The 23,022-nt window shown below is 36.0% G+C and overlaps 1 protein-coding gene across 3 annotated transcripts in view; it reads right to left on the bottom strand.

Moving 5' to 3' along the window:
• DDHD1 (DDHD domain containing 1) overlaps positions 1-23,022 on the bottom strand; it is a 64,484-nt gene that overhangs the window by 10,433 nt on the left and 31,029 nt on the right. For all 3 annotated transcript variants that reach the window (XM_068965469.1, XM_068965466.1, XM_068965467.1), the window contains 5 exons: positions 21,388-21,494; positions 19,097-19,203; positions 9,134-9,396; positions 7,444-7,519; positions 2,523-2,672 (listed from right to left, as the gene is read on the bottom strand). In XM_068965469.1, coding sequence (XP_068821570.1) covers positions 2,523-2,672; positions 7,444-7,519; positions 9,134-9,396; positions 19,097-19,203; positions 21,388-21,494 — 703 coding nt within the window. The remainder of the gene's footprint in view (positions 1-2,522; positions 2,673-7,443; positions 7,520-9,133; positions 9,397-19,096; positions 19,204-21,387; positions 21,495-23,022) is intronic.

Here is a 23,022-nt window from a genome sequence, read left to right as displayed (position 1 = left end):
GCTACAGGGAAGTTTGAACTATAGGGAAGACCTTGTTTTTCAGAGGAATATTCATTTTTATATAACATCTAGCAATTAGATTAATATTAAGTCTCAAAAACAAAACTAAAGCAGTAAAGAGTAACTTGGAGCGCAGTAAATAAGCTCAATTTTTAACATCTAAGCTCTCAGTTGACTCTATTTTCAAGCAGATTAATGTAGTACATGAGATGATGATATAAGACCATTTGTCTAAGGTGAAATAGGGACGATATAGCAGAAAAGGCAATGGACTTGGCATACAATTCCCTGCATTCATATTCTGGCCTCTGTCACTTATTAACTATACGACACTCACCAAGTCACAAAGTCTCAGAGCCTCAGTTTCCTAAGCTGTAGAAAAGAAATAATACTTCCTAATTTCTACTACCTCAGAAGGATGTTGGGAAGAATAGATAAGTTTAGAAAAACTGCCTAACCCAGTTCTGACATAACTATTTTAAAAAAATCACAGAAAAACTATAAAATGAATAATAAAATATAATTTGTAATGAATTTGTAATCCTCCATAATACAGCTGACCCCTAAACAATACAGGAGTGAACTGCATGGGTCCACTTATACATGTGTGTTTTTTTTCCATAAATAGATATTAAAGCACAACATGGTCTGCAATTGGTTGAATCTGTGGATACGAAACTGTAGATATGGAGAGCTGACTATAAGATTACACCCCAATTGTTGACTGAGCACAAGGTTGGTACCCCAACCCCAGAGCTGTTCAAGGGTCAACTGTATAACAAAGTTTAAGATTATATAAAACATAGCTCACAGTTCACCTACAATCTTAAGTTCACTTTCAAGTTATAGGAAAATCAGTAAAATGAATGGATATAACAATATACTTGAGGTCTAACTAGCTGTTTTGCACATGTTTTACTTAATCCTAACAACCTTGAGGTAAATATTATCATCTACATCATATAGATAAAAAATAGATAGTTTCAGAGTGACCTGGCCAAGATTGTACAATCAGTATTTGAATTTAATACTAGATTCCATTTCAGTGAAATTTATTTCTTAAATATAGCAGTTTTGATTTTTTTAACATATGGAAAATTTTCTAAAATTCTAGTGTTTAGTTAATGTTATATTTATTTGGTACTAGCCAAAGATCTTTTAAAAGACTTTACAGAGTCATATAAAGCTGTTTTTCAGAAAATAAATGTTATTTAAAACAGTTTGTCTTAAATTTAGTTATATTTAATACTTGTCCCCAATACGATTTAATGAAGAATTTTTCTCATCCAAAAATCTTACTTCGCATTACACTGTTCACCTGGATGTAAGATCCTTATTTACATTAGAAAAATTTATTTTTATTTACAAAAAGTTAAATTTATTTACATTAGAAAAATTTAATTAAAAAATTTAATAGACTTTTAAGTATAGTGGAAACAACTTTTATATGCATTGGGAAACCAAAACAATTGTGTGATTCACTTTATTGTGGTGATCTGGAATCAAGCGTGCAGTATCTCCGAGGTATGCTTTATCTATTACACTTGATAAGTTCATATTTTTAAAATATTTTTCTTTGGTTAGTTTAGGGATTAGGAAGTAAAATACCTTAAATATGTTCTGTTTATATTGTATTTGTAGAATGAAAGCATAATGTAAAAATACTATCCAGTTAATGGATCCAGTTAATCCATTTTTGCATTCTCTCTGATATGAGAATGCAAAAATCCAAAATGTTGTAATTCTACCAGTCTAAAATAAATTCTTCCACTTTTCCATGTTTAATACACAGTATTTAAATATTCTCAATTTTAAGAGGATCTACCACACACATTTCAATGTTGCAACATGCTTTAGAGAACAAAGTATTTAAAGTGGGATTTTAAAATTTTATGGCTACTACATTATTGGAATTACAACTGGTTAAGGTTTGAAAGTTCAGAAGACTCCTGTCCTTTGGATTAACTGGATCCATTAGCTGGATAGTATTTTTACATTATGCTTTCATTCTATAAATACAACATAAACAGGACATCTTTAAGGTATTTTACTTCCTAATCCCTAAACTAACCAAAGAAAAATATTTTAAAAATATGAACTTATCAAGTGTAATAGATAAAGCATACCTTGGAGATACTGCATGCTTGCTTCCCGATCACTGCAATAAAGTGAATGATACAATTTTTTGGTTTCCCAATGCATATAAAAGTTAAGTTTCCACTATACTTAAAAGTCTATTAAATATGCCACAACATTATGTCTAAATAGCAAAATATATACCTTAATTAAAAATTAATGCTGTTGGAAAAATGGTATCGATAGACTTACTCAATGCAGGGTTGCCACAAAACTTGTTTATAAAAAATAAAAAAACAAAACTGCATTATCTGTGAAGTGCAATAAAATAAGAGATGTCTGTAAATGAATACTTTCTCAATTCAGCAGTACCTTGCAAGGTTTCTTACAGATTCTCTTAGGAAAAATTTAATACTGAGACACAGATATCCATATTTACAACTCACCACTGGATCTGTTGGATGAAAAATGTTGAGTAATCGGTTACAAATCTCTCTGGGCAAAATATGGTCTTGACTTCCAGTGTTTCCTGGGCGGATGCCACGCAATGCCAAAAAAACTGCTAGTGGGGATCCCATACAGAAGAAATTTTCAACCTACAATGATAAAGTCACCCTAAATTTAAAAAATGGTGAACTGTTTTTCAAAGAATTTGGACATAATGTAATGGGTAAAGTACAAATAATAAAATTATCTCCAAATATATATCATTTTAAATGAGTTGTATCTAGATTGTATTTGCATTACTTGTTAAATATATAACAACCATTAATTATTTTAAACTATCCAGGAGCAGCTTCAGTACCTTTAAATCTAATAGAAAATGAAGAATGAAAATAAGGAGAAGGAAGACTTATTAAGCTACTATTTTGTGTAAAGTAATATTAGGTATTCTGAAACATATATAGACCAATAAGGCTGAGCTTCTACACCCAAGAGTTTATAATCCTGCGGAGGAGACAGAGTAAAATCGTGCATAATGGAGGGAAAGTGTGCTACAGGTGAGTAGATGAAGGATGTGCACTGGCCGTAAGAGATGAAGAGGATTTCCGGGGTTGGGATACACTGGGGCTGGAAAGATAATCCATACTGACAGAACCACATGAACTAAAGCAGAGGCAGGAAAGAACCTGGCATAGTTTAGAGGAGAGAAACAATCTGATAAGGTTGAAGACTGGCTATGGGGAAAGTGTAACTGGAATGAGAAATGTACAGAACCTTGACTGTTTGACTAAGAAAACAGGGCATAATTTATTTTACATGTAGTGAAAGAGAACAGGATTTGGCTGTTTTAGGTGGTGAGTAAATCTAGTAGTAGCTTGTGAATGAACTGGAAAATTAACAGGCTTTGAAGACAAGTTAGGAAACTACTGAAAGAGGTTAGGCAAAAGATAATCTGAACCTAGGAGGACAAGTTGTTCCATTCAAAAATGGAAATTTGAGAGATTAAGATAGAATCAACATGAATATTTGAGTGGAGATAGGGATAAAGAAGGAGTCAGAGGCAATTTGTAAGATTTGGGTCTGATTGACTGGGAAGATATTAGTTAACCTATTAACTGTAACAGGAAACTCTAAGTAAACCATGTTTTTGTTCATAATTAGTTTGAGGTATCTGTAACATACCTAACAGGTAACTGAGAATTTAGGACAGGAGATACAGAATTGAATATGTCATCATCTAAGTCTATGTGTCACCATCATAGAAGTGATGTATAACACTGAGAATGGATAAAACTGCTTAGGAATCACATAGAATAAAATGGCTTTAGACAGAATTACAAGGAACGTCTGCATCTGATGAGAAGGTAAAACTATAGAAGAGAGGGTTAAAGAAGAAACCGAAACAGGATAATGCAGCAGCATGGAAGTCAAGGGAGGAGAGGGCTTCAAGAAAAAGAAGGTAGTCATTAGTACTGGATTACATGGAGAAGGCGATGGCACCCCACTCCAGTACTCTTGCCTGGAAAATCCCATGGATGGAGGAGCCTGGTGGGCCGCAGTCCATGGGGTTGCCAAGAGTCGGACATGACTGAGTGACTTCCCTTTCACTTTTCACTTTCATGCACTGGGGAAGGAAATGGCAACCCACTCCAGTGTTTTTGCCTGGAGAATCCCAGGGACGGGGGAGCCTGGTGGGCTGCTGTCTATGGGGTCACACAGAGTCGGACACGACTGAAGTGACTTAGCAGCAGCAGCACAAACAGAACATGACAGCTTTCCCTCCTAAACCCACTTTACCTCTCTCAATGTTCCATATCTTGATTCAAGATATCACAAATTCATTTCTCCCTCTTATCTTCAACATCTAAGAAGTCATTTCAATAGATTCTAACATTTCACTTCATCACTTCTCCTCTGGACTATACTGTAACAGTCTCCCTGCCTCCAATCTTACACACATTTAATGTCTTCCCATGCCCTTGGAGATTTTTTTTCCAAGTAAAAAAAATTTATGAATGAATATATATTTTGAAATGGTAGCTTTAAGCTAAATAAAGTTGAAGAAATTTTTGTTTTTAAAGAATGGAGTAACTTAAAGATGTTTGAAGGCTGAAGAACTGCATTAAGAAAAATTAAAAATATAAGAAAAAGCATCTGGAATGATAGTGACAGGGATGAAGGCACCAATTCTGAAAGGATTACTCTCATTACTTCTTCTATAAAATGAGAAAAGAATAAAAGATAAAGATACAAAAATAGTTAAGATAGAAGAGAAAGCTCTGTAAATCCCTTCTGCTTGATATACACAGCATGTGTGCACACACACACGCACCCCAGCAAAATGGTTTATACATTGGTCAGGCACTTCATAAACGTCGGTTAACTTGCTAAACCCATGGATTAAACAACTTTGCTTAGTTTATGATTGATGCAGTTTGGTTGACAAACACAAAGGAATTACTTATCTCTCCAGTAAGAGTAATGACTGCTTTAGTGTTATCTACAGCTGTCCAAAGAATTTTGTGGGTCAAGAAATGCTTTAGACATTTAGTCTAAGTACTCTGTCTAGAGATCAATGAACAGAGGAATTCAGAGATGTTAAGTAATCTGGCTAATATTACATAACTAGTTAGTGGCAAAGCCTCATGATCACAACTGAAGTCTTCTACTCTCCAGACCAATGTTTGTTGATACTTCTTTTGCTCTTTTTAAAGTTCAGTGGTCACATGTGACAAATCTAATATTTTATTCTGAAAGCAAAGCCATCTGCCAGTTAACAGGCATATAAGACTTCTGTTTCTTTTAGAACTCTGTAATTCTAAATAAATTTGCCAATTATTACATATTCCTTTTTGTGCGTGCATGCTAAGTCATTTGTGTCTGACTCTTTGCAATCCCATGGACTGTAGCCTGCCAGGCTCTCCTGTCCATGGGATTCTCCAGGCATGAATACTGGAGTGGGTGGCCATTTCGTTCTCCAGGGGGTTTTCCTGACCCAGAGACCAAACCATCATCTCTTACATCTCCTGCATTGGCAGATGGGTTCTTTACCACTAGTGCCACCTGGGAATTTTAAATTTCAGTTATCTATATATTTTTCTCTATAAGTAATTATATAATTAAAAATTCCTATTATTAGACTACATAACCATGTATTAGAAAGATATACCAACTATAGGGTGTCGACTTAAAAAAACATGCAACAGGAAAGTTGTGAGTTAAGTTTCATTTGGGGCAATATGAGGACTGCATCCTGGGAGACAGCACCTCAGGTAGCTCTGAGAAACTGTTCCAAAGATGCAGGGGGGAAGGTCAGTATATGTGTGATTTTGATAAAGGAGGAATACATGCAATCAAGCATATATTTTTCCAGAAGGTTTCTGCTAGTCATGAGGAACAGTCATCACTATGAATGATTTTAGTGTTTTTAAAGACATGAGGAGATACAAGAATTGTGCTCATAAAATTGGCTCTGGAAAATACCTAGCTATCTGAAGACCTGTCCTGCCAGTCTTCCAAACCCCCCTCCCCTGAACTGCCCCCCGCTCTCCACCCCAAACTCCTTTCAGGGGGCTGCTGAAGGTTAGCAGCTGCAGCAGCACATGATTTAATCCTTATGGAGGTAGATGGCAAGTGCCAATTTGTGGTTGACAAGGGCATAAATTCTAGTAAGGTGATAATTAAATCTTGAGATTCTAATATACATAGTGGATCATAGTCAACAAAACCCAGGACATGAAATAGAAGAGTTTATTTTTTCTATCAGAGCAATTCTACATATTTAACACTGATTATATATAATAATGGTGGTAGATATGGAATTCAAATTCCAGGTGGGGGTGACTCCAAAGACCATGCTTTTATGGGTTTTGATGTATCTTATAACTTTATTATACGGCTTGTAAAAGTTAAAAAAAAAAAAACTTTAGAAGTCAGAGAAATAGATTGAATAAGTATGTCTGCATCACTCTAGCATGTAACACGTATGTTAAGTTCCTATGATAAAAGAAACAGGTATCAAGAAGAGATAACACAGTACACTAGACATGTGCATATATTCAACTGGAAATGAGTATTAGGAGACTTTTGTCATGCTCCATTTAACAGTGCAAATAAGCTGTTATTCAGCTATAAAGCTGTGTCCTTTCCAATAGGCCAATGTCAATGTCTCTGCTACTTTTTATTCTTTAAACCACTGCTAAGACAGATCTATTCTGATGCTCAAAAACCCTGAAAAGCTTTCCACTCTCCCATCAAATCTAAGTTCTCTTCCTCCTTTCCCACAGCCCTCATGCCCCGCATCTTGTATATTCCAGCTGAACTGGTTTGCTCACCTTGCTCCAAACTAACAGCATCACATGCACATCTTGTGCTTCGGTCACGCCCTTCAGCTGACACGCCAGCTTTCCATCCGTGGAATCATCACTGATATACTTCCAGGTATTTTTCTTACCATATACAACTAGTTGGTCACAAACATTTAATTTTAAATACTAGATATTTCCCAGATCTGTCTCTATTTTTGGATGTTGGGTTATATCCCTTCACAACTTTGTTTACGCTGCTTCTTTTAAGAACAGAGCATTTCTTCTTTCCTTTACTTGGCAATATCCAATTTACAGACATTAAGTACAAATGTCATTCATTTATAAACCTTTATAGGCAAAATTAAACCTCCTTCTTGTGCCTATATATTATTCTGTGTAATAGCCCCAGTAATGCCGTGTTATGTATTTTGAGTCTTGTCCATTCTTTTCTTAGTAGAATCTAAAAACCAGCAGGGTCCAACACACTGTAAGGGTTCAGAAAAAGACTCACTTCAAAGAATAATTAGGATTTCATTTGATCCCTAACGTCTTGCTTCAAATGATGCTTGAAAAAAAATTGAGATAAACAATGAAAATCTGATCTGTCTTTCCTTACCTTAAATTTTAAGGCAGGTGTTTGTGTCATAGATGATGCTTTCAATCCATGTAGCCGTTCTTCAATTTCTCGCAGCCTAGGGAGGAGTAAGAGATTACATACACGTTCATATTCATAATTTCATAAGTATTAGATGCTCACTAGTTCACTAAGCATAAAGAAATCATCCAATTCCTCAAATTAATCCTTGATAGTATTTAATAAATGAACTTGCTGTAGTACAGAAAGTCTATAAAAGTTTATGAAATAATTAGTAAAAGTACCCTATTCTTCCAATACATGCTGTTAATATGTTTTTTTGGGGGGGATCTTTAGTAAAATGTGAAGCACATACAAGCATATACACACTTTAAAAAAACCACACCAAATGTTCATACCACACCCTTTTCTATGGCTTTCCTTTTTCTACAGTTAATAGTGAATTTTAGCAATCTTTTCACTTCATTGCCTCCTAACCTACCTGCAGTCTTTATAACAACTGTTTAATTGCCCAGCATATAGATAAACCCAGTTTAGCCTTTCTCTGTTGATGAACACGGGTTATTTCAACTTTTTCCTAATGCAATGTTCTGTATGTACTTACATTTAATAAACAATGGAACAAACTTAAGAAGGTTCAGTTCATTTTCTAAACCTTTTAAAAACATTTTACTTGAATTTGTCTAAAATATAGCATTACAAAAACAAAAAACAAACAAAAAATACAGTGCTAAAGTTTGCAACATGACATTTTCTTTAAAAACTATTAGCTATTTTGATATTATAAAAGTTATGTATTTTCCCTATGGTACTTGTTAATAAAATTCTAATGAAATCCTTAGACAATTTCTGTACGATGAAAATAAATTCAATGCTTCCTGAGTAAAAGTTTAAGTTAACTAAATTGGCTGTTTTATATAATGCTATCAAAATGAGTGACTTTTCACAGATTTATTAGAGTCAACTGAATGATCATCAAGAGAACAAGAGCATGTAATTAGAGATGAAGATAGGAATGTAGCAAAGAATTAAAAGACAGTATCAGGCATATTCTAGGATTAAGAGAATCAGGGGCTTATTAACTTAATGGATACTTATAATCTCGAGTGTGTCTGATACAATAGTATATATATTTACTATTTTTTTAAGAAAATATTCTAACACATTAACAGTTCTCACATGAGATTATGCATGATTTTTATACTCTTCTTTCTACCTGATTTACGTTTTATATTTTGTTCAGTTAACCTACCTACCAGTTGTATCAGAAGAAAAAAATAATGCATCCAACTAAAAAAGATAGTATTAGAAAGGATGTAAATGATTAAATAATTATAAAATCTGTCTAAAATATATTTGCCAAGAAAAAAGGGCTTTAAAATTATTTTCACAATACTAACAAAGGTGGAGGCCCATCAGATTCTACACAGTGACTCAGCATGGAGTAAGTTTTAGATTTCATTTCTAATTAACTGAGAAGAAAAAAAGAAGCAAAAAGAGGAAGAGGGTAATTTTATGCTATAGGAAAACACATGTAATTAGTATCAAAATTAATAGTCTCTTGCTTGATTAGGCATATTATTCAATAATCTTTGAATATTCTATTCTGTACCCTAAACAATGTATTTTTTCTTTATTATGAAAAATCTGAAGTTTTCTACTAAGAAGTCCAGTGATTCCATGTTTAATTTCTTTTTAAGATATTTTTTACCGTCGTTTTGTTATATAGAGTTCATCAAGAAGATGGCGTTCTTCGTAGCTCATCCATCGTTCATCAGGCAACTCTTCTTCCTTCTGCAGCAACTGTTCATAGAGTCGAACTGGATTCCAGCCAGTCATTATGTCATAAGTGATCACACATCCCAAGGAATGTGACACTATTGAGACTTTACCCCCTTTTTCCTCAAAGTTTGGATTCCGGGAACAGAAAAGGGAATATAATCGATTGAGCTCTTGCTGAAGGCCTTTAACTAGCTGTTTGAAATAAGAAAACATCAAATTAGAATAATCACTTCTATAAAGGTTTCTAAACTCAAATAGGCTAAGGAAGAAAAATATATTACTAGCCAAATATATCTAGGTTATTAAAATTAACTCAGCTGCTTCAGGACCACGTCCGACTCTTTGGGATCCCATGGACTATACAGTCATGGAATTCTCCAGGCCAGAATACTGGAGTGGGTAGCCTTTCCCTTTTCCAGAGGATCTTCCCAATGTAAAGATATACATAATATTATAATCCATAGCAACACTAAAGAACAAAGACAGATGTTACCCACACAGATTCTTTCAGTCCTTAAACCCACTATTTAAGCCAACAGTTTCATGCATTAAAAAAAAAAGTTCCATGCAGATTCTAGTAAGATTTCCAAAAAGCCTCTGGATATCTTTTCTTCATTGTAATCGACTTATATGCTATTCTAAAGTCTTGTACCTTGTACTTTTTAAGCCACAGTAAGTTTAGGAAAAGAATATCTGAGTTTATGATAACAGGGTTACTAACATATTGTATATGCAACATATTATATACATTATTACTTTCTGCATTTAGATAAGAGTAATGTAATGAAAGGCCACTGTATGACTAAGGAAAATGGTTATGTTGATGTACTTGATATTCCAAAATTCCCATTATATTGGTAATATAAAGTATTTTAAAATACTTTTAAAAAGTTCTATTTTAAAAAAGTAGGAATTTTTTAAGGTTTAGAAGTTAATAATGTGGGAAGTATCTTAGCCATTTTTCTTTATAAAACTGCTTTCTTTAGAAATTTAGCTTTAATAAATATTACTGAAGTATTCTACGAAGTGAGAAGAACAAGGTTCTTTTGTTACTCAAATTCATTCATACAGGGCCCTGACCTGATTTTTAAGGTAGTGCTCTCCTCTTCCTATCACTGCTTACTACTATTTGGTTATAAACATCCTGATTCTCAATTTCTCATTTTAGTTCTTTTTAATAAGTCAGATGTTATTCAGACACACAAACATTAATTATTAATTACTTCCATATATTGTTATTTTGTTTCAAGAGACAAGTTGCCTCCATTTGGTTCACTGAATATTCTTTGGCAGAATCAAACTGGAAATTATTTGAGCATTCATGCTTGGCTGGGTTGGCAGTCACATGAATGAAGGTGCAATGTTCTTGTTGCTAACCTCACAGACCTCTACTGTACAATACTGAGGTCCTTGTTAAAGCTACTGAAACCATGTACGTGGTCTGGAGGGCTTGTTAAATAGATTGCTAGGCTCCATCCTAGAGTTTCAGATTCAGCAGTTCTGGGGACCACACATTAGTGGTAAATGCATATAAAAATATCCCAAGACATGGGCTGTAGGTAATTCTAGTCAACAGAATTTGAAAAATAGGCAGTATGATGTGAAAGTACATGCTTTGTTCAAAGGGAGCTATAATGTAATGCTTTGGACTTGGCTTTGATAAGAATATGAACCAACTCTTAAAACTTTGTAATTTTCTTAATTTATAATCTACATGAAGGGAGGTATTGAAAAAGGTAATTTTCCAATAAAATACATTTCTTTAAAAGCAACATTTGTTGATAGTGTTTACTTTTGAAGGGCTCGATTTTAAAACTCCTACCGTGAAGTCTAGAAACACTAAAAGATAAATACCTAGGTACTTTGGCAAAAGATAACCCAATCTTTTTGTTTTTTTAAAATACCACCCCCATTAAAATTAAATAGTAAAAAATGGAAAAGATCTACTAGTTCCTCTACCCGTGATTAAGCTATTTCATATTTTAAAAATTTAAAGTATCACTCATTATACCAATAACTTCCTTAATCTAGCAATCATAAAAATTAAATATCCAACAAAGAGAAAGTCTTATTCAACACTAACGTATTTCACCATGGACTGAAACAGAGAATGAATAGTTTCTGAAGAGCTGATGTTTTCATCTGTTTTGATAATCTTCTATGTGACTAGAAATAATCTTTGTGTTTCCTTATTAGAATGTGTCTAGATATAGTAGAACTTCAAATCTCTGTCTGCAGCTTACACATATAGGAACATTTGTGGTCAATATATTACGATTTTGAAAGACAACTTTTAGTGCAAAACAGCCATGCACTACCTCTAAAGGTCTTTATAAATCATCCACTCAGCAGCAAAAGAAGAAATTCACCTTGATGTTTTATCTAAAAAGTCTACTCTAATTAGGGTTTGTTTTTCCCCTTCTCCTTTCTGATTCATTTGTATTTCTCCAGCTAGGATTCCTTTGTGACCAACTATATTCATTTGGGATATCTGAACCAAGATTAATGATATACCCTATTATCTTAATTTTATTAACTCTACAATATTATCTAATCAATTTAGCTAACCTCTCACACAGAGAAAGCATTAGATGGCTCTTCAAAAGTTTAAAACAGTTTCTAATTTTCATAACCATTGCTAAAAAATTAAAATTTATCAAGAAAGTCAACCAAAAAGGAAAAAAATCCAGCAGTTTCAAGAGAGATTCTGAACACCTAAAATATGGCTGTAGAACATAGTCATTTGTCCTTCTCTCTCCTTCAGGAAATTTTAATGAGAAAAAGTAATTTAGAGTTTTAGTCATATACATCTATCAAACAATTTTCAAATAGCAATGGCAAGATAGGACCATGACAATTCTCTTTTTAGCTCTTCATTTTTAAAAAGCTGTTGAAAAGAGAGTTCTGTTGCACAAAAGAGTTAACAGTTCTCTCTGGAGTTTCCATGTTACTTTATTTAGGGTTGAAGAATATAGCTAAAAGCTCTCGAATGATGTCTTGATAGACTGGAGTCAGTTCCTTTAAAAAAAGAAACCAAAAACCAAAAACTGGTCCTCAGAAAGTATGACCTGAGAAGTACTGTTCAGTATATAAAAATTTTCCCGGAAGCACAACTTTTTAGTGCACAATCACTAATTAGGGTCCTCCCATGAGCGCTGAAGAAATCTGAGTGAAAAGTGGCCTCAGAGATGATTTAATTCAAACTCCTGTGAAGATAAAAGTCCCTTCAATAACACCCGTGTAAAGGGATAAAGAGCTCAGCATCCACCTCAGTGAGTACCTTTATCCAGAGCCAGTCACTTCTACTAAAAAAGAAAAATTTTCCCCCCAGTTTTATCAAGATATAATTGAGATATACATTTTGTGAGTTTCAGGTGTACAATGTAAATGATTTGATATATACTATGAAATGATTACACAGTAAGTTTAGTTAAAATCTATCAGCTTACATTATCTACAATTTTTTTCCTTATAACACTTCTGTATTTTTAAGGCAGCTTTAGTTATTATACAGTTCTTCATTGAATAATCAAACATGTTCCTTTCCATATTTTCAATTCACAGATCCTTATTTTACTTTCTAGAATTAACAGAGTAAATCTATTCCTTTTTTTAAATGGTAGCCCTTGAAATACATAAAGACAGATATATACTTAATTACAACTTGAAAATCTAAGCGCAAAGAATTGTACTGGAAACTATATCATAATATCTTTGATCCTCATGACAATCTTTGTGTACTAAGTCACTTCAGTTGTGTCTGACTCTTTGTGACCCTATGGACCGTAGCCCACCAGGCTCCCCTGTCCATGGGATGCTCCAGGCAAGAATACTGGAGTGGGTTGTCATGCCCTCCTCCAGGGGATCTTCCTGACCCAGGGATCTAACCCATTTCTCCTGCACTGCAGATGAATTATTTACTGCTGAGCCATGGGGGAAGCCCCATGACAATCTTTATCAATTGTGTAGTTTATGTCCATTTTAAGTAAGGAAGCTGAGAAATTGAGAAATTTTATTTAAGCTAGTTAAGTGGCAGATTTTAAAACCGCATCTATTGACTACAAAGGCTGAGAGGAAGAGGAAAAAGGCTCTTATGCCTATCAAATAAACCTAACAAGGCTCATTCACCAGACAGGCCTTAATCCTACAGAATCGCTGCTGGCTGTTATTTGTCATTACTTCCCTTAGGAAACATATACTATTGAAAAATAATTTAGTCTAGATATTACCTAACACCGAGGAGTGAAAGTTGCTCAGTCGTGTCCGACTCTTTGCGACCCCATGGACCAAACAGTTCCTGGAATTCTCCAGGCCAGAATGCTGGAGTGGGTAGCCTTTCCCTTCTCCAGGAGATCTTCCCAAACCAGGGATTGAACCCAGGTCTCCTGCATTGCAGGTGGATTCTTTACCAGCTGAGCTATCAGGGAAGCTCTGCCTAACACCAACCTTGTGCTAAATGAACTCTGATTTGCAGAATCAGCTTTCCTTTTTAAAGAACAAGAACAATTTTTGCCCACTTTTCACTAAGTCTTTTTTTTCTTTCATTCTTCACAATGACTTAAGCAATGTTTGTCAAACTTTTCTGATGGTATCACCTGCGGAACTGTCAACAACACAAATTCCCAGGCTCTATCTCAGACCCACTGAGTCAGGATCTCCAGAAAAGGAACCAGCGAAAGTATTTTTTTAGTTTCTTTTTCATAACTTTTCATTTGGGAGTAATTTCAAACTTATAAAATGCTGCAAAATAAAAAAAGTACAAAGATCCTTCACAGGCTTTATCAAAGATTCACCTAATGTGAACATTTTTCTATCTGCCTTATCATTTCTTCTGTTTCTATTAACACATACAGAACTTTTTTGTGACCCATTAAGGACATGTTATTGGAGAAGGAAATGGCAACCCATTCCAGTGTTCTTGCCTGGAGAATTCCAGGGACAGGGGAGCCTGGTGGGCTGCCATCTATTGGGTCACACAGAGTCGGACGCGACTGAAGCGACTTAGCAGCAGCAGCAAGGACATGTTACGTATTTCATGGTCTTTTACCCCTAAATACTCCAGTGTATATTTCCTAAGACTTCCATAAGCACATTGCTATTATCAACTTTATAATTCACATTCATACATTTCATCAATCTAGTCCCATTCAGATTTTGTCAGTTGATCTAATAATATCCTTTGTAGTGTTTCCTCTGATCCAGTACAGTATATAGTTTAGTATGAGAAGTTAACTATCATGTCTCTCTAATCTTCTCTATCTGAAACATTTTCCACAGCCATTCTTTTCCTTATCGTATTAACATTTTAAAATAATACAGTCTCAATTCCGACTTTTCAATTAAAACTTCCTCATTTTACATTTATCTGATGTTTCCTTCTAATTGGAATGCTATATAAATTATGCTGTGTCCTCTGGACGTCCCTTAGAAACAACCCATAAAGGTGTTGCTTGATTTTTCTACTGTATAGCTTTATTTTTTAAAAAACCATTCCATTTTTTTCTTTAATTATGGTTTTATTCTAATGAAAGTCAACCAAGATTTTAACCCAGGGAGTGATTTAGTTAGTGCTATTTAAAGATCTTTTTCCCCCTTGGTTGTGCAGCATGTGAGATCTTAAGTTCCCCAACCAGGGATTAAATCCATGTCCCTTACAGAGGAAACATGGAGTCTTAACCACAAAACTGCCAGGGAAGTCCTTCATTATTTTTAAACTAAAAGCAGTCGAGAGAATACACTTTAAGACTATGCAAATACTCTGTTTTGCATCAAACAACTACCCTCATTTTAGCATTCACTGATGACTCCTGCCCAGTCCTCTCCTGCCTGATCCTACCATGATGGCTGCAAAATGAGACCTTTCCAACTCCAGCTTTCCTTCCACACTTATTAGTAAGCACTGGGCATTCTACTGTAAGCAAAGACCGCTCTTCTTCCCAATTTGTTTATCTATTTATAAGCGAGATAAGGACTTACAAATTTTTCAATGATTTAAAATTCTTAAGTACATTATCCTTATTATAATTCTATAAAATATACTAATAATTCCTTACAATAAGTAATAGCTGTTTAGTTGCTAAGTCGTGTCTGACTCTTTGTGACCCCATGGACTGTAGAGCCCACCAGGCTCCTCTGTCCATGGGTTTCTCCAGGCAAGAAGACTGGAGAGGTTGCTATTCCCTTCTCCAGGGAATCTTCCCAATCCAGGGATTGAACCCAAGTCACCAGCATTGCGGGTGGATTCTTTATCACTGAACCACCTGGGAAGCCTACAATAAGTAATAATATTTACTTAATTATTTTGGTGTTCAAACTCTTCCAGATTTGGTCAGTGGGATCTGCTTCTTTAAGTCATTCTGTGTCCACGCATCTTGCCTCATCATTCTTTTGAGCAGTTTTCCACCTTCTGTCAAAACAAGTTCTTCCAGCCCTGACTTGAACCTATCCTGCCCTAGTCCTGGAAGCCATTTTCCCAAGAAACTCTACTTTTTCTTAGTGGGGAGTAACAGTACTAGGCAAAGATTTGGGTGCTAGGTGTGTTCATTAAGTTGGGGTGTCTGCTTCTTAGTCTTTTCAGTGGACAGAGGTAGGAAATACATGCACATATATATATGCATAAACATATATATGTTTAAACATGTATGCTTTATAGATGTCATCCACATACACCCACTTCTTTTCAAAGTCATAAATTCACATTAATATCCTTAACTCCAATGCCCCCCATGGGGGTATTTTTAACAGGCACCAGAAGTGACTGTTCTAACTAGATATGTTTCGGAAACACTGCTGAAGATTGCTGATGAATCTCAGACACAAGTTCTCAGTGCTTTTCCATTAAATTCAACTGGATCAAAAAACCAACTAATTTAAAGCCCTGGGTGTTCTCCTTCCATTTCACTTACATTAGCTTACATCAGTTCCCTTCTACCAAATATCTGTTTTACTCAATTCCATTCTGAGAATATATTTGAAGATACAAGAGAAAAATAAAAAGTGATCACTTTCTCAGTTATCATTCACCAATGGCCAGAGGTTTGAATGTGACAGTTTTCCCTTTCTAGTTTTTCTGGATATTAATGCCAACTTTTAAAAAAGCACATACTACTTTTGGAGGGCATGACTCAGAATATGTTAGTCTTGAAGACTCAGGATACCTTCTTCGGGATACTACCAACCGTGTGCGTGTGTGTGTGTACAGTAATATGCTTTCAGCCCTTCTCTTTCCCTTTTCCTTCCCTCATTGGTTTACTTGCAATACTATAGTTCAATACCCACTGTACACTATAAAGGCCTCAGTCAGTTCAGTCACGTCCGACTCTTTGCAACCTCATGAATCGCAGCACGCCAGGCCTCCCTGTCCATCATCAACTCCTGGAGTTCACTCAGACTCATGTCCAATCGAGTCAGTGATGTCATCCAGCCATCTCATCCTCTGTCATCCCCTTCTCCTGCCCCCAATCCCTCCCAGCATCAGAGTCTTTTCCAGTGAGTCAACTCTTCGCATGAGGTGGCCAAAGTAAAGTACTGGAGTTTCAGCTTTAGCATTATTCCTTCCAAAGAAATCCCAGGGATCTCCTTAGAATGGACTGATTGATCTCCTTGCAGTCCAAGGGACTCTCAAGAGTCTTCTCCAACACCACAGTTCAAAAGCATCAATTCTTCGGCGATCAGCTTTCTTCACAGTCCAACTCTCACATCCATACATGACCACAGGAAAAACCATAGCCTTGACCTTTGCTGGCAAAGTAATGTCTCTGCTTTTCAATATGCTGTCTAGATTGGTCTTAACTTTTCTTCCAAGGAGTAAGCGTCTTTTAATTTCACGGCTGCAGTCACCATCTGCACTGATTTTGGAGCTCAAAAAAATAGTCTGACACTGTTTCTACTGTTTCCCCGTCTACTTCCCATGAAGTGATGGGACCAGATGCCATGATCTTCGTTTTCTGAATGTTGAGTTTTAAGCCAACTTTTTCACTCTCCTCTTTCACTTTCATCAAGAGGATTTTTAGTTCCTCTTCACTTTCTGCCATAAGGGTGGTGTCATCTGCATATCTGAGGTTTTTGATATTTCTCCCGGCAATCTTGATTCCAGCTTGTGCTTCTTCCAGCCCAGCATTTCTCATGATGTACTCTGCGTATAAGTTAAATAAGCAGGGTGACAATATACAGCCTTGATGTACTCCTTTTCCTATTTGGAACCAGTCTGTTGTTCCATGTCCAGTTTTAACTGTTGCTTCCTGACCTGCATACAGATTTCTCAAGAGGCAGGTCAGATGGTCTGATATTCCCATCTCTTTCGGAATTTTCCACAGTTTATTGTGATCCACACAGTCAAAGTCTTTGGCATAGTCAATAAAGCAGAAATAGATGTTTTTCTGGAACTCTCTTGCTTTTTCGATCATCCAGCAGATGTTGGCAATTTGATCTCTGGTTCCTCTGCCTTTTCTAAAACCAGCTTGAACATCTGGAAGTTCACGGTTCACATATTGCTAAAGCCTGGCTTGGAGAATTTTGAGCATTACTTTACTAGCATGTGAGATGAGTGCAATTGTGCGGTAGTTTGAGCCTATAAACATGGAAATTATTAGAATTCTACTTCACTGACTAGGCCTACCTTTTTGATCAGAGTTAAGTCCAGAGGATGAGATGGTTGGATGGCATCATCGACTGAAAGGACATGAGTTTGAGCAAGCTCAGGGAGACAGTGAAGGACAGAGAAGCCTGGAGTGTTGGAGTCTGTGAGGTTGCAGAGTCAGACGTGACTGAACAACAAAGTCCAGAAGAGCAGTTCCGCTTACAGCTCTTGTGTGTGTGTGTGTGCTCAGTCGCTCAGTAATGTCCAACTCTTTGCAATCCCATGGACTGTAGCCTGCCAGGCTCCTCTGACCATGGAATTTTTCAGACAAGAATACTGGAGCTGGTTGCCATTTCCTATTCCAGGGGATTTTCCTGATCCAGGGATCAAACCTGAATATCTTGCATTGGCAGGTGGATTCTTTATCACTGCACCACCTGAGAAGCCCGTATCTGCTTTTACTGTTTTCAAATAGATCAAGGCAAACCTTGCCCAATACTGGCATATGGCAATGGGGGATATAGAAAGAGAAATAAAGAAAAATCCTAAGGGAATGGTAGTTGGAAGAGAAGGAACCATGGCAACTAAGCAAACATGTTTCTATAGATATATAAAAGACATCTTGGACAAAGTTAGGGAACGAATAAAATCCACAGTGGACTGGCTTGAAGCAGCATAGCTGCTCTACTAGTCATTACTCCTTATACTAGTTTCTTCATCCTTCAGATGAAGATACTAATCAGACTGACTTCACAGGTAAGAATTAAACAAGTTAATACATGTTAAGTAATTAATACTGCTATTTCCATAAAACAGAATTCTTTTTCTCTTACCAATGAAGTGACAAATTGCATTCATAGAAATCCTCTCATTCTTCTGATTAAACTTTCACTCCCTCATGCACTTTAGGGTTACTTTTGTGATGTATGAGCACTATTACCATTTGAGATCTATACAAATCCACTATAGAAATGACACAATAAAAGTAAGCCTATTATATACAAAACTCTTGAGTGTCTAAAACTTTTGTGAGGACAACATTCAAAGATATTAATCAGATTTATGAAAACTGACATATTTTCACAAAGCTATTTTCTAACCAAACTCTCACTTCCAAGATTATCATGTTACAATATTGTTTTCATGTTACAACGTTAAGGGTCCCAATGGGCAGCTTAAGACTATCAAATGCACTATGAATAGAGGCTATAATTTCTCATTTGCTTATAAAACAAAAGAGAACATAAAATTCAGAACACATAAGCTATCACTCTAAAAAATACCCAATAGCAACAAGATAATCATGATACTTACTTCATCTCTATACAGTGGGCTAGTATAATACATTATGTCCATTGCACTGCTGTTTAACATATCCCTTAAACCTCGCACTTTGTCTGGAGTAATGGAATCAACAGTGTCTACAAGTTAAAAAAAAAATGAACTAAGAGAAGATAATTTTAGGGAAAAAACAGTGAAAAAAAATATCCCCGAAATGTTTTACATTAAAATTTAAATATTCAAGACTACCTTTGAATCTGATGAAACTTACCTTCTTGAAATTTTACTATTTGTTAATTGAAAAATGATGAAGGGTATTTAACTACCACAAACATCAATGTATTTATTGGTGCTGAAAGACTGAAAATATTTCCTTTAAATCAGGAACAAGCTAAGGATCTTTCTTTTTAAATTAAAAAAATTTATTGATGTTCAGTTGATGTACAATAAGCTTCAGATGAACACAGTAATTCAAAATTTTTAAATGGTTATACTCCATTTAGTTACTGTAAAATACTGGCTATCGTCCTCATTTTATACAATATGCCCTTGCAGCTTATTTATTTTATATGCAGTAGTTTGTACTTCTCAATCCCCTTTCTTGTCCCTCTCTTCCTGGTAACCCACCTGTTTGTTCTGTTTCTTTTTGTTATATTCACAAGTTTGCTTTTTTTTTTTAAAAGATTCCATATATAAGTGATAAGGAGAAGGCAATGGCAACCCACTCCAATACTCTTGCCTGGAAAATCCCATGGACGGAGGAGCCTGGTAGGCTGCAGTCCATGGGGTCGCCAAGAGTCGGACACGACTGAGCGACTTCACTTTCACTTTTCACTTTCATGCACTGGAGAAGGAAATGGCAACCCACTCCAGTGTTCTTGCCTGGAGAATCCCAGGGATTGGGGAGCCTGCTGGGCTGCCATCTGTGGGGTTGCACAGAGTCAGACACGACTGAAGCGACTTAGCATATAAGTGATATCATACAGTATTTGTCTCTGTCTTATTTCATTTAGCATAATATCCTGCAAGTCCATTTATGTCCGTGCAAATGGCAAAATTTCAGTTTTTTATGATGTATATATACATCTTTATCCATTTACCTGTTGATGGACAGTGAGGTTACTTCCATACCTTTGCTATTATAAATAATGCTGCTATCAACATTGGGGCGCATGTTACTTTCTGAATTAGTATTTTCATTTTTTTTCCCCAATATATACTCAGGAGTGGAATTGCTAGATCATATGGTAGCTCTATTTTTAGTACTTTGAGAAGCCTCCATTGTTGTGTTCTTATTGATGATAGTTATTCTGACAGGTGTGAATTTCTCTAATGATTAACGATGTTAACATCTTTGCAAATGCCTTTTGGCCATTTGTATATATTCTTCAGGTCTTCTGCTCATTTTTTAAATGAGTTGTTTGTTTTTCTTGATGTCAAGTTATATAAGCTGTGGGATATTAATCCCTTATTGGTCATATCATTTGCAAATAGCTTCTCTTATTCTGTTGACAGTTGCTCAGTCATGTCCGACTATTTGCAACCTCCTGGACTGTAGCATGCCAGGCTTCCTTGTCCTTCACTATCTCCCAGAGTGTGCGCAAACTCATGTCATGCCATCCAACCATTGCATCCTCAGTCATCCCCTTCTCCTTGGGCCCTTAATCTTTCCCAGCATTAGGGTCTTTTCCAATGAGTCGGCTCCTTGCATCAGGTGGCCAAAGTACTGGAGCTTCAGCTTTAGCATCAGTCCTTTCAATGAATATTCAGGACTCATTTCCTTTAAGATTGACTGGTTTGATCTCCTTGTTGTCCAAGGGACTCTCAAAAGTCTTCTCCAGCACCACAGTTCAAAAGCATCAACCTAAACATTCTATTTTAACGGTTTTAATATTCAAAGGGCAAAACTTATTGTAAAGAAAGTGCATATTTTATGTAATTTCTCTGTGTTAGAGTAAAATTCATCAGCCCAAGGAATGCAGGAATGACAATAAAACAAAAAACCTAAGATTTCATCTTCCAAATACAAGTGAGGAAAATTATCAGGAAGAAACTGTAAGCTCCTATGAAATTGCAGACAACAAATGCTTTAAAAGTACTGACAAGTCATTTTTCTATCAAAAACTTTAGGGCATTCATGAAAACTGTACTATTAGAGAAATCTATATGGTGGTCCAAAATGACGTTAAGTCAATATAATTATTTATTTAAAAAAAATGGATTTTATTTTCCTAAATAATCTAGAACAAAGAGTATACCTCAAGACAAATTAAAAACATTTCATTCCCATTGACTAAATCATTTAGTTTTGAAACAAAATGTACCTCCATCCAGAGTAAGTTTTGACCGCCACTCAACAGGCAGAAATTCAACATGTGTTGCATGGTTGGAAAAATGCCTTTCTTCTATTTTTCTTGCAGCCTCTCTCATCCTTAAAAAAAACCAAACCAAAACAAAAAAAACTCTATTAGAGCAACTTCACATATGCATTCACATGATATAAAATGCCTTCAATCATAACACTTCCAAATTGCTTATAACTCTGTCCAATTATGTTTAAATTACTGCTACATTATGCAATAGTCTGTAATACTAGGACACCTTCATTTCAAAACTGTTTTCTTAAATTTGTCATCTCTGATTGCAAATATTTCAAGATTTGATACTATATTCTACATAATTATAACTCTTTACTAGAGAGAATAACATATAATAAAATACCCTGTGTGTGTGTGTTAAGTAGCTTCAGTCATGTCCAATTCTGTGACCCTATATGCTGTAGCTGGCCAGGCTCCTCTGTCCATGGTATTCTCCTGGTAAGAATACTGGAGTGGACTGCTATGTCCTCCTAATAAAATACCCTACCTCTAAATCATTAGCACATTGTGGCTTGTCTTACTTCATCTATTTCTCTACTTGTTCTCCACACTATATAGGTTTTTAAATTCTACTTTGAAAATTAAGGTACAGCAAAATACTTTTTTAAACTTCTGAAGTGAAGTGAAGTCGTGCTGAAGAATTGATGCTTTTCAGCTGTGGTGTCGGAGAAGACTCTTAAGAGTCCCTTGGACTGCAAGGACATCCAACCAGTCCATTGTAAGGAGATCAGTCCTGGGTGTTCTTTGGAAGGAATGATGCTAAAGCTGAAACTCCAGTACTTTGGCCACCTCATGCGAAGAGTTGACTCATTGGAAAAGACCCTGATGCTGGGAGGGAGTGGGGGCAGGAGGAGAAGGGGACGACAGAGGATGAGATGGCTAGATGTCATCACCGACTCGATGGACGTGAGTTTGAGTGAACTCCGGGAGCTGGTGATGGACAGGGAGGCCTGGCGTGCTGCAATTCATGCATTCGCAAAGAGTTGGACATGACTGAGCGACTGAACTAAAACTGCTAGATGTCTCTTAAGCGTCTTTTAATCTATAGATCCCTCTCTCTTTTTTTGGCTTTGTAATTCTTTTTATGTCCTGCAGTTTCTCAGTCTAATTTTTAATGACTGCAACCCCATAGAGTTCCTTAATGTGCTTCTTGTTGCCTGTTTGGTGGTGAGATACAGGGACCTGATCAGATTCAAGTTCTACTGTTTTGGCTAGACTACTACTCCATGCTGCTGCTGCTGCTAAGTCGCTTCAATCGTGTCTGACTCCGTGTGACCCCATAGACAGCAGCCCACCAGGCTCCGCCGTCCCAGGGATTCTCCAGGCAAGAACACTGGAGTGGGTTGCCATTTCCTTCTCCAATGCATGAAAGTGAAAAGTGAAAGTGAACTCACTGAGTCGTGTCCAACTTTCAGCGACCCCATGGATTGCAGCCCACCAGGGTCCTCCATCCATGGGATTTTCCAGGCAAGAGTACTGGAGTGGGGTGCCATTGCCTTCTCCGACTCCATAGATTTATATATATACCTGGTTTTCTCTTTTTCTGGTGATACTAGCAAATGCTGTGATCACTGCTTAGCT

The sequence above is a fragment of the Capricornis sumatraensis genome, chromosome 2, assembly GCF_032405125.1.
Source record: "Capricornis sumatraensis isolate serow.1 chromosome 2, serow.2, whole genome shotgun sequence".
NCBI classification, from domain to species: domain Eukaryota; kingdom Metazoa; phylum Chordata; class Mammalia; order Artiodactyla; family Bovidae; genus Capricornis; species Capricornis sumatraensis.
The sequence above is the reverse complement of the archived record's forward strand: the minus strand, read 5'-3'. Positions and strand labels throughout refer to the sequence as shown.